At 45.1% G+C, this 12,540-nt stretch overlaps 1 protein-coding gene across 4 annotated transcripts in view; it reads left to right on the top strand.

The window, feature by feature from the left end:
- Window positions 1-10,242, top strand: part of tet3 (tet methylcytosine dioxygenase 3) — a 33,101-nt gene extending 22,859 nt beyond the window's left edge. For all 4 annotated transcript variants that reach the window (XM_076151138.1, XM_076151135.1, XM_076151136.1 and 1 more), the window contains 6 exons: window positions 1,288-1,496; window positions 1,634-1,784; window positions 1,936-2,025; window positions 2,271-2,408; window positions 2,534-2,885; window positions 3,433-10,242. In XM_076151138.1, coding sequence (XP_076007253.1) covers window positions 1,288-1,496; window positions 1,634-1,784; window positions 1,936-2,025; window positions 2,271-2,408; window positions 2,534-2,885; window positions 3,433-5,171 — 2,679 coding nt within the window. In that variant the 3' untranslated portion in view covers window positions 5,172-10,242. The remainder of the gene's footprint in view (window positions 1-1,287; window positions 1,497-1,633; window positions 1,785-1,935; window positions 2,026-2,270; window positions 2,409-2,533; window positions 2,886-3,432) is intronic.
- Window positions 10,243-12,540: the final 2,298 nt, after the last annotated feature.

The following is a 12,540-nucleotide window of genomic DNA, read 5'->3' as shown; positions in this document are numbered from 1 at the left end:
CCTGAGTTTGATTATGATTATTCAAATTAATTTATCACTATTATTATTAATTAGCGATTTTTACTTTTGGGATTGAGGCTGATTGATGGTTGAATTGCCATCTGGAAAATCAATGCAGATCACAGGTTCCAAAGGTGCTGGATCCAAAAGTAGTAGTAATAAAAACTTCTTTTTACTGAGTAGTTTGTGAGGTGAACCCACTGTATGTAAGCTGGAGTGTCCTCAGCTCGCAACATCACAAACGCTAAATTAGTGCAGATTCCAGAAGAGGTTGTTTTTACACACTGTTGATACTATACTACTTAGATGAGTTCACAGAGTACACCCTATTGTATTTGTGTATTTTTGTGACTCGTGGTTCTGTGAGTTGTGCAAGATGAAGAAACGAGGATAACAAGTGTGTGATCATGGCTGGCTGCCTGCCATGATTGTGTTTTCCTCATTCAGCACCAACCATCTCACCTGATTTGACCCCTCAGACTTTGACCTTGGTTATGAGTATGCAGGTGTGTGTGTGTATGTGTATGTGTGTGTGTTTGAGGTGTAATCTCTCTACTCAAATGAATGTGAGGAATATATAACAGTATCAATTAAACAAACATTAACTGTGCACAGCCTTAACACAACTGCAGCTCAAAGTGTTTTCTGTTCCTGCTTGACAACATAGCTGATAGAGAATGATATTGGACCAATAATAATAGGCGAACATGGCGAGAAAATTAATCACAATGACAACAACAGGAACAGGAGTAATTTAACATAGGTTTAAGGTGTAACCATGGAGACCATTGGACCAATGCACATAGTTCATTCAGGTATACAGTTACAGGAAAATGTGTTACAATAAACAATAAGGAGAGGTGAAAATGTGAGAATGTTGTATAGAATAAATGGATTTTCCCTTTAAGACCAAAACAACAAAGTTTATCCAGAAAGGTTTGGAAACTTGGTGTCAAGTCATCAAGAGATCAAATTTCAGCATCAGCACAGATGAAATATCGCACTGAAAAGCTTTTTTAAGCATTATGTCATCATTCTAAAAGCTCAAGTGCAGTGTGTTTGTGTGTGTGTGTGTGAGGAAGAGAGAGAGAGAGAGAGAGCCTGTGTGTGTGTGTGTGTGTGTGTGTGTGTGTGTGTGTGTGTGTGTGTGTGTGTGCCACATAAAGTTTGAAGATCGTAATTCCTAACAAATAAGTGGTGGCTTTGTGTGAAACATCACGGCTGGATGAAAGCAGCTTCCCGCGGAGTGAAGCTTAAATAACGATGAGCCTTGTTGTTCTCTGTCAGGTGATCCGTCGCGGTAGCGACACGGAGAAGCTGCTGTGTTTGGTGCGCCATCGAGCCGGCCACCACTGCGCCAATGCTGTCATCATCATCCTCATCATGGCCTGGGAAGGTGTGCCCAAGGCGCTGGCCGACAAGCTGTACCGCGAAGTCAGCGACACACTCACCAAGTTCGGAAACCCCACCAGCCGGCGCTGCGGCCTCAACGACGAGTGAGTCACACATCCCAGCGTCACACCAAAAAAAAGACAAATGTGAAAGAAAACACAAACAAACTGATGCTGCAACACACAAACCTCTTTGTGAGTCTACACGTCTGTAAGAACATGCTCGCTGTCTCCCCCTGCAGTCGTACCTGTGCTTGTCAGGGAAAGGACCCCGACAGCTGCGGCGCGTCCTTCTCCTTCGGCTGCTCTTGGAGCATGTACTTCAACGGCTGCAAGTACGCCCGCAGCAAAATCCCGCGAAAGTTCAGGCTCCAAGGAGATCGACCTGAAGAGGTACAGGGGGCGCTGTGGTTTTAATGATGCTGAGGAGTTTGTTGGTTTCTTGGCTCGGCCTAAAGCAGATATGAGCTGTTATAATGGATGTTGAGGCTGAGCTGCTATCTCTGGGTTCTGTTCTGACTTTGACCTGTGTTTTCTATGTCAGGAGGATAAACTCAGGGATAACTTCCAGGAACTGGCAACTGAGGTGGCTCCCCTGTACAAGCGTTTGGCCCCGCAGGCCTACAGTAACCAGGTTAGTACACACTCACATAAATATACATGCAAACATACACAAAACGCTTTAGAAGTGCAGTCCATACAGCTCTCAAGGAATGAAGTCAAATGTGTCCTAAACAGTTTGGGAGGGTTTACAATTGTGGTTTGGTTAAAATGTCTATTGTCTGTTCTGTGATTAAGGCAATATTATGTGTGTCTCCAATGAATGAAATGATATCTATGTTCCAACTGCTTTAATTCCATGTCGGTTTCCTCTCTCAGTGCCAGACGGAGTCGAAAGCTCCAGAGTGCCGTCTGGGCTTGAAGGAGGGTCGGCCATTTTCTGGCGTCACCGCCTGCATGGACTTCTGTGCTCACGCTCACAAGGACCAACACAACCTCCACAACGGCTGCACTGTGGTAAGAAGAGATGCCGCCGCCGCTTCAAACGCGCCGAAATATCAGAAATGCAAACTCAACTAAACTTAATCATTCTTACAAATTGTGCTTATTGCACAACCTGCTAACCCCCCTCCCTCTCCCAGGTGTGTACTCTGACTAAGGAGGACAACCGCGCGGTGGGCGAACTTCCTGAGGATGAGCAGCTCCACGTGTTGCCTCTTTACAAGGTCTCCGTCACTGATGAGTTTGGCAGCGAGGAGGGCCAGCGCCTCAAGATGCAGACGGGAGCTATCCAGGTGCTTCAGGCTTTCCGACGCGAGGTGCGCAAGTTGCCTGAGCCCGCCAAGTCTTGCCGGCAACGCCGCCGGGACGCCAAGAAGGCGGCTACAGATAAGAAGAAAACTAAACTTAATCAGACGGAAGAGACCCCAGAGAAAGTGGTGGTGAAAGCTGAGGTCTGTGTCACAGGTTCACCTCAACCCCAAGGCAATAAAGGTGAGTGTGTGTCCAGCTTAGTGAGTCACACAACTGTTTGTGTTCAGCTGATGCATATCGATTCAAATAAGTCTTAAATTGCTTGTAGTCAATGAAAAGCTTCAGCGGCGTGTTCATACAAAAGAGGCGGGAAAGTGGACAATAAAAGTGGCCAACAACCTTTATAAAGCACATAAGGCTTGCTATATTCTGCTGTCACTGCACTTTCAAAATCCAAAACATAGAAGTCATATATTATATTATGTATGTAAGGAAAACGTCAATTAATTTTTCACTTGTATCGATTGTTTTATCTAAATCCACCATTAAAAAGATGAGGTCACATGAATGGAACCATAACTTGTAATGACTGAACCCTCCATGTGAAGGCGCTAATGGGTGTTAGGATGTGAGGAGTGAATGGACGAACATATGAGTGGATTACAAACCGCCCGGCTTTTATTTTTCTATTAAATTTCAATACACGAGTATCGAATTTTGATTAGGTAACATTACTGCACACAGGCTTGTTTCTAACGATTCTTTTTCCTCTGTTTCAAACACTTAGCTATTGTAAAACAGGAAGTGAAGCCCAACATTAAGAAGGAGCCCTTTAATGGATCAGTGGATGGCTACCCCATGCAAACAGCAGACCCGTTCAACATGTATACCCACCCTGCTTACTATGCAAGGGGAGGCCTCCCCCCACCTGGCCAGCCCTCTGCTCCAGGCCCAGTAAATGGATACCACCACAATCTGCCCACTCTGCCCTATGGCTACTACAACTACCCCCCCAATGCACTTTTCCCACCGAAGCTGAAGACCTACGAGGGTCGAAATGGTGCTTTGTCCAAAGCAGGCTGCAAGGTTGAGGTAGACAGGAAGCCTGACGTTCAGAACCTTCAGGCCAGACTGGCGCATGCTTATCACGAGCACCCTGAGCAACACAGCGCTTACTCCCATCCAGACTACAGCCAGTCACGGCCCTCCTCCGTGTCCTCTGAGACGTCCAACAGGGGCACCCCGGTCATCAAACAGGAGCCGATGGACATGGCGATCAACGAAGGCGTGGCGCCGAGCCACAGTGGCGGCAACACACCTTGCACCACACCACAGCCTGCTCCCTGGCCAGGGCACAAACACAATGGCTGTATTGTGCCTACGGGTTGGGACGGGCAAGTGAACCCAAAACCAACTTCTGAAGGCTCATCTCTGAATCCAGATAAGCAGCAGTTCCACCAGCATTCTCGGCAGCAGCCTTCTCCTTACCGCCAGCAGTGGACGTCCTACCCTGGCTCAGATGGCCGCATTGCTTCGCCTGCACCGTCACCGTCGCTGCAGGGACATCCCTCCCCCTGTCCATCCCCAAATATAGGAACCATGCTCCCAGGTAGCATACACCAAGGCACCCCACGCTCCAGCTCCCCTCATCCAGGTACACCACGGCCTGTCACACCCGGTCCAGGCACCCCAGGCCCAGGCACCCCGAGGCACTGGGCCAGCCCTGCTCCGAGTCCACAGCCCAATCCCTGGGGCATGGTGCCTGCATGTTATAGTCCTGTTTTGAAGCACAGCAATCCTGCAGGAGCCTACCCTGACAAGATGTGGTCCAAAACTGGTGAAAGTCGGTGTTCTACTCCCCTTGGGCTCAACGAGAAGGCCTGGAGGTCTTGTGGAGGTTCAGTGGCAGGAAATACCCCATCCCCCGCTCCCGAAGGCCGCCTGTTCCCCGATGCCCTGCAGCAGTCGGATCAGGCCTGCTGGGACCCGAGCCAAGGGATGAGCAACGCAGAGAGCATCAGGAGTCGGGACGAGGACGAGGTGTGGTCAGACAGCGAGCACAACTTCTTGGATCCCAATATCGGCGGAGTAGCAGTTGCGCCCGCCCACGGCTCGATCCTGATCGAATGCGCTAAGCGGGAACTACATGCCACCACGCCGCTCAAAAGGCCCGACCGCTCCCACCCCTCCCGCATCTCCCTGGTCTTCTACCAGCACAAGAACCTCAACCAGCCCATGCACGGCCTGGCTCTGTGGGAGGCCAAGATGAAGCTGCTGGCCGAGCGAGCCCTCAAGAGGCAGCAGGAGGCCAGCGCTTTCGGCCTCTCCCAGGAGGAGATCAAGGCCCTGAGTAAGAAACGCAAGTGGGGGGCGTTGGCCGGGGCTAGTCCAGGACCCGGACAATCTATAGACAAGAGGGAGGGGCCGGCGACTCGACTAGCCCCCACATTCCACACCAACTCTGTTGTTACTGTATCTCCCTATGCCTTCACCAACCTCACCGGGCCCTACCGAGTGTCTGTCTGAGACCTTTAGCTACACAGTGGTGCAGTGGAGGGCTGGAGAGAGGGATGAGGAGGGTGAATGTCTCTCAGCCGTCCCTCAGTCTGGCATCTCGCCTCCTCCGCAGTCCACTTGGAGGAGGCGAGATTTTTATTGTTTTTACCTCATGTCAGGCAGTGGTTTGGGATTTATGCCAACAGACACACTGCTTGTGGTGCTCTTCCTCTCTCCTCCCTTGAGAGGAACTCCATTGCTTTTCCTTGTTTATAGAATTTTAATGCTATTATTATTGCTATTATTATTATTATTGCTATTATCAATATTATTATGATCGCTATCGTTACTGTCAATCTTGTTATTACAGGTATTATAATGAAGACTTGTTGGGTTTTTTATTGTTGTTTTCATTAATGTTATTAATGATGTGATTGTTTTTTTTAGGTTATCTATATTTTGAAATCAGGAGTCGATCAGACTCAGATGATTGCTTTTTCCATGTTTGGAAAATGTTTAACCTTTGTTCTTTTTTGTTTTGTTTTGTTTGTTTTTTTGTTTTTTTTGTCAGTCTTGTACTTAGAGGAGGAGCACACATCTACCTCACAAGAGAACAACTAAGAATCTTAAATCTCATTTTATACAAACACTCATTAAGGCTCCAATCATAGTTAACCTGCCCTGACTCCAATCTGTTGTGTTTGATTTGTGGTAGATTGCAATAAATAAATATGATATGAACAATATAGGATGGTCACATTAGACATGAAATTAACTTCTACTTCCTTTACGATTGGACAGACAAACAAACAGATCTAAACTCTAAATTATGAAAACAACCAAATGATGGCAAACAGGAGCAGAACAAGTTGCAGGTTCAAATCCCTTTCTTGTGGTGCGGAGATATGCGCTCCTCCTCCTCCTCTACACCCCTCCAGCTTTTGACTGGTGCTCAACTTCCAGCTCTGATCAATTTTCATTCCGCTACTCTTCATGGCACTTGATGCTGTACTTGGGTGCTCGAAGTCAAATCTGGCTCAAGTGGTCTTTGCAAGTGAACGTGTTGGTTTCACCTCGGTGCAGTACCGGAATATTTGGATTTAGTTACATCAACTCGATCCAAAAAGTAGGCAGGACGTTTCTCGCTTTTATGAATTCCATCTTCCTGTGTAGCAAACTGGTGCATTTGTAGAACTTCTCCAACGCTTTAGAAAGCTCAAAAACAATTGCAAATGCCTTTTGACCCAGATCTGCTTTTAATACAGAGGAACGGGTGGCACTCGTCAGCTTCCTACTTCAAAACAGTGGAGAGCACTTCCCTGTGTACACTCTAGAGGGCGGCAGTGACCGCCTTTTCTAGAGATGTACACACACAAGCCTACAAGCACTTGAGCTCCATTAAGCCAGTAGAGGACGGGCTTGTACCCTGTTTACAGCCCGTCGATGGGTCTCACCAAAGCAGCTCAAGGCAGAGTCCATGTTGGTCCAACTGTGAGTGAACGGCACAGAAACGTGCAAAGTCTGAAGGTGCTTTGGGATGAGAGGGTGACGGTGGAGACGGTGGTGTAACAACATTGATCTCCTACACACATCCTGGTGCTCTCCCTTAACACTTGATTTACTGTGAAGGGCCCACTCCTTTTTCTGCATGGTGCTGTCATCTTTAAGCAGAGCGAGGCGTGTCCTTCACACCAAACACCTCGTCACTACAGAGCCAGCAAAATCAAAAATTGCCACCTGAGGGCGTAAGTGGCGGCATGTCAACAACAACCACCGCCGCTAAGCAGGAGAACTGGTTCAGTCAGAGGTGTTTTTTGCAGTTATTGTGGCAACGTTGTCCTAATCAAAGTACACTGTACAGGGCTGAGACATCTTACCACCCATGCAGTTGCTCAATGCATTGTTGGAGCCAAGTTCTTGTAAGTACACAGACAACTGCACACTGAGAGGAGAAGCAGCTTGCATTGAACAAGCTCTCTCTCTCTTTCTCTCTCTCTCACTGGGCGTGCGTGTGTGTCGTTTCTTTTTTCTTTTTTCTAAACGACGGAACAGTGTGTGAGCAAAGAAAGACCAAAGAGAGAGCGATTCCTCCGTAGCCCGGCTGGAGTCCTGTGACTTTACCTTTCACTCTCCACCAACCAACCACTGACTGCAAACATTCGGTGTCATGGTTTTACTTCCAAATTCCAGAACTGGATCCCGGCTGCTGGGTGGTGGTTTGGATCGAAGCCCTGGTCGTCTGTGAAAGACCCTGTAACCTGTAGGGAGGGTCTCCAGCTCTCTACCTCACGCTGTAGAGACACTGGTCACGATCACAACTTGCTACTGAGGGCAGAGAATCATGCATATGTCCATTTGTGTGCTCTAGTTCTCCACACTCATTTTAACCTGCTTTTTTACTCTTATTTATTACTATGTGGTGATGATAATGATTGTTTTTTCATCTTCTGTTTGATATAGTTAATACAAATTGTACATAGAAGAAAAGATTTATAAAAGCACTTTTAATCTTGATTTTAATGTCAAAAAGAGAGCCGATTATTGACAACTTGAAGCTTAGTTTTTTTTTTTTTTTCTCACGAGAGAGATAAAAAATGTAAATATTAAAATATTTAGGTAAGATTATTTAACTTGTGAGGGATATTAACAAAATCATGAATGACTGGGGGGGTATTTTGAAGTCTCTGACGGCCCTTAACAAACAGTAAACAACACGTGGTCTCAATGTGTTGTGTGTAAATGTGTGCTTAGTAACACTGCTGTTTTGCTTTTAGAAGTACTGTACCCCCACTGTCAGTGTGTAACTGACACGCACAGACATAGACACAGACACACAGACACACAGACACCGGTCACCTGCTAACACAAAGTGATCTCCCCAACAAAGCTACACTCGTCAGACACACTTTGTGACTCGCTAGAGCTGGCCATTCCTCCGAAACCACATAACTACTAAACGTTTTCCAAATTTGGGGAATGTCAGAGAATTTTCTGTTTGATGCTCAGGGTCCATTCAGGCATTAGAAGAGATTCTTGATGAACCTATGATCGTCTTTTCACTCAAAAGAAAACCCCAAACTCATCCAAAGCTCGAGCAAGAGTTCATTTTTGAGCTCCAGGTGAACGTGTGTGTAGTAGGGAGTCAGCTAGGAGAAGCTGAAGTGCAATCACTAGTTTGGAATATCAGAACCAAGATGTTTTGATGTTTTTGTGACTTTTCGGATAAACATCATTGCATCATCAGGCTGATATTCCAGTCCAGTGATTGCACTTCAACTTCCCTTGACAGATTACAGCGGCGCTCCGGCTCGGCCTGCTGGATCCTGAAGCGCTGTGGTTCTTTCTGCCTTCTGTAGGAATAATCCAGAATCCTCAGATGTTTTTACACGCTCAGATGTTCAAGTTAGCATTTTGGAATCATTTTGTACATCTGCTGGAGATTTTCAAACTTTCCAACGTCCCCATTTCTGGGTTTGATAGGTTGATTTGACCTCATCCTGAAGTGAAATGATCTGGTCCAGGATCTGCCCTCATATCCATGCACCAAATTATCCAACAACTGCAGATAATTCAGACACTAAAAATTGGCAGCAAATATCAGAACAGCTGGACTTTCATATGGAGAAAGCTTCAGATAAATCGATCTCTGAAAGGACAACGCAACATTTCAGTTCATTCACCAACATAGTAGTTATGTGGTTCTCGGACAACAGCAGAAAAATTAGTGAGTAAGCTGCGGACAAATTTAAAGGCCATAAACGTGGTATATACTGTACGATAATGTTAATCAGTAGAGTTGCACTTGAAAGCTTAACCGACCGTTAAGCATGTGCGCGGGGGGACGCGTCGGAACATTCTGACAATCTTGGAATCAGTCTGAGGCGTTCTCCGGCAGGCAGAGTTTAACGAGGAATAGCCCTGCAATCTTTGTCAGTTGTGCTAGACTATCAGGTAAGAGATTGCCTCCCTGCTTGTTTAAATGTATCTATCAATATTATGTACTCTAGTTATCACAGTAGGAAGTTTGTACTTGGCAGCAGAATTACGGCGCCCCGCTGGAGGGCGGCGGTTATTTACTTTAACGGTTGCGTCTTTGACACACACGTGCCAGCCGGCCTAAGGTTGACCGTTGCAGGGGGGTCGGACTGGTACCGTGTGGTCAAACAGGTCCCGGTTTAGTCGATTTTCGAGGAGCCACATACACAAACACACACATGTACCTAAGAAAGGATGCTAAGCATACATTGTACACACAGTGAAAACGGGGGCGGTCGGTACGCTGGTGCTATGATGCTACGATGCGACGATGCGACACCTTCAGGTCACTGTGGAAAACACAAATATTTTTCTGAGAATGTTAGAGAATTGTGCATTAGGATGCAAGCAGTTTGGCGTGAGGTGAAGCTGCCTGGTGCTGAAGTCTTTTTGTTACGACGCTACAAAAACCATCATCTCGTTTCACGGGGGGGGTTGGGGGTTGGGGGCTCTACGCTCAAACAGTAGAACACATTCTCTACAAATATTCATTCCATATTGTACGTGAAAAGGTATTTTATTCTTACCTGGACTGCGATAGCGTCATATTATATGAAGACTGTTATCCGGGTTTGGGTTTTGGTGCTTCAAGTACCGAATCTTACTGAAATGTTTGTTTTCACGCTCACGGGATGCCAAGATGCTGAAACGATTGGAGAAGTGTGTACTGCCTCCCTCTTCTGTACCTTAATCACCCTGTAGATCTTGTCCCTCAGGCGCAAACACACACAAACATACACACACACACACGTGCGTCTCTCACTCTCCGGCCCACTTTAGAAGTGGACGACGTGACATCTGATTCGGTTTCTTTCCTCAAACTCGGACGCTGGCTCACATGAAAACACACCCACACGACTGGCAGCTACATTCCTCTTTGAGTTTTAGGATTGTTCTTGGTTCTTTATTTTTCATGTCAAGTATGCAGTATGTAAAAAGTGTTTTTGTTCAGTCTCTCTCTCTCTCTTTGTAGCTGTATGGTGTATTATGTGAATACATAGTGTATGTGGCAAAGACCCACAATATTGTTTTATGTTTCGCGATAAATAAAAATGTTGAAGTGAAATCTGCTCATTGGCTCCACTTCTTATTTCTCCTTTCTCTTGTGGAGCTGTAAGCGTAAACTAAAGTTCCACTCACGTCACTCACCTGCTGCCTTGAAAGAAGGCCGACAATCAGCAGAGACACGGAGGAGCAGCTGTCTGTCCTCCTTCAACTCACCTCCAATCAGCTGTGGCAGACAAATCATCAGGTTTGTCTCCCGGCGAGTCAACGCAACCTTTCATTCAATCAGCTGCATGATTTCATTCAGCCACTGCCACCAAATCCAAACAAGCCTTTAGAGTTTAGGCTCGGCCACGGTTGTTGACCGTAGTTGACCCCTTTGATGAGATGTAACACTTTTGTATTGAAAAGCAGAAGATCTTTAAAAACAGCCAATCATGGCATTTGTGTCAAACTAAAGGTAAATGCAATGTGATAGACGGATGTTCAGGCCTTGTGTAAGTGGAGATATATGTTTAAACAGCTCAAAGTTTTAAGTTTAAACTCACAATAAAAGCTTTCTCTACTTGGATTTCACCTCCATGGTTTCCTCACTGCACTTTGTTTCCATAACTACTGTATGAGCTGTTCATACAATCTCATATAAGACGCCCACACACAAAAACACACACACACACTGACATACAAAGAGGACAGGGAGAAAGAGAAATAAAGAGACCAGAACCAAGACCTGTCACCATTGTGCAACAGGAGCCTGGCCTTTATTGGTCTTTGCTGCAAACATTTTAGCGTTTGAGTTGAGGAAGAAAACTGAAGTTTGAAAAATGTAAAAGGAAAAATAACATCTTCATGCGGCTCCTGTTTGCTTTCTGCTTGACAGTAACGTAAACAGATATAGGTTATGTGTAGTTTTTGATGTCCAGGTTGTAATTTGTTGTCTATTCCAAATTTAGGGGGAACGTCGTCCATTCTTGTGAGAGACGGAGACATTTGATGATTAATTCCCCTGAGAGCCACAAGATGGCTTAAAGTGTTTCTCGCAAGATGAGGCATGAAATTCCTTCTCTTTGGGTTTAATGGCGCCTTAATAGAAACACTGAGGCTTGACTTAAATACATTTTTTGTGCTCTGTGAACATGGAGATGTCACACAAACTGACTGCAGCATTTTATTTCCAGGGTCATTTCCTTGAGGTAAGCTGGGGACATCCTAACTACCCACTTAACATTTCATTTAGTCTATGATAAATTCGCTCTAACAGCTACTAATGAGTGGCAACCGCTGCCCAGCAACTGTAAGAAAACTTTACACTCCTTAAACGCATTATTATCAATATCCCCAACAACAGCATCAATATCTATTCGTGCAGAAATTACATAATGACACCCTATGTGCAATACAGTTCAATACTGAACCATATGCATAATGCCACAGAATAATGCAGTTGTACCCTTGTGCAATGATTAAAACATGCATGTACTGTATGTTTAGGATAACCTTACCTTCTCTTGTCTTGTTTGCTGCAAGCACCCTGCAGAGAGACACAGCATGAAGGTCCATATTACTGTCACTTGTTATGCTGCGAGTTAAGGGTGTATTTGTTGGAACATTATTTTAATTATCTTTCTGTATTTTGCCAGTGTTTATACGATGAGTTAACAAGGTGCTCGTCTTAGTTCAGTGAAGAGAGGCCAAGTTGTTTCTATTTTTAGGCCGTGTCACTGGTTGTGTTTGAAATCTCTCAATCAATAGAGCGAGAGTTATATCGCACCATTTCAGCCAATTGTAATGATAATAGTGACAGATTGTGGCACAAGTCTCATCAGTGCTGTGACTGCAAGTGGAACAGACTGGCCTACTTTGTTACTTCATGATACAATTGTACTTAATTTAATTTTGTGACATTGTGATTTTTGCCATTCAGGTAGTCAGTCTACATATTGCTTGGGAACGGGCAGGGTTCATTCTGCTCTCCAGCGTTATTGCTTGATTGGAATTTTAATTTGGATACTTTTTTTTGTGTGTAATTTGGGTTATAAAATGTTAAACATTTAGGCTCACAGAATGTCTTTTAGAGTGTATTTACCAATTTGAAAAGTTAAAAAGGGACAAATGTGACCCAAGCAGTAAGTGAGGGTTGTGTGGTTAATTAGGGCATAAGGGTCCAAAGAGCATCATGCCATCAACGTTTCCATGGCGACTTCTGTTCTGTCCAAAGTAATTTTTTGAAAGGGTGAACATTTTTACCGTCTAAGATTTAGGACTTTATTTTCACAAAAATGTATGCGTTTTGTTAAAATCCATAAAATTCAGTTTGAAAAATGATTTCTATTCTTCTTCTATAAGCAATGGGTTTTGT

The sequence above is a fragment of the Genypterus blacodes genome, unplaced genomic scaffold, assembly GCF_046128005.1.
Source record: "Genypterus blacodes isolate CSIRO-AG114 ecotype Tasmania unplaced genomic scaffold, CSIRO-AGI_Gbla_v1 ptg000053l_1, whole genome shotgun sequence".
NCBI lineage: Eukaryota > Metazoa > Chordata > Actinopteri > Ophidiiformes > Ophidiidae > Genypterus > Genypterus blacodes.
Note: the sequence above shows the minus strand (reverse complement) of the source record. Positions and strands in the feature narration are given on the sequence as shown.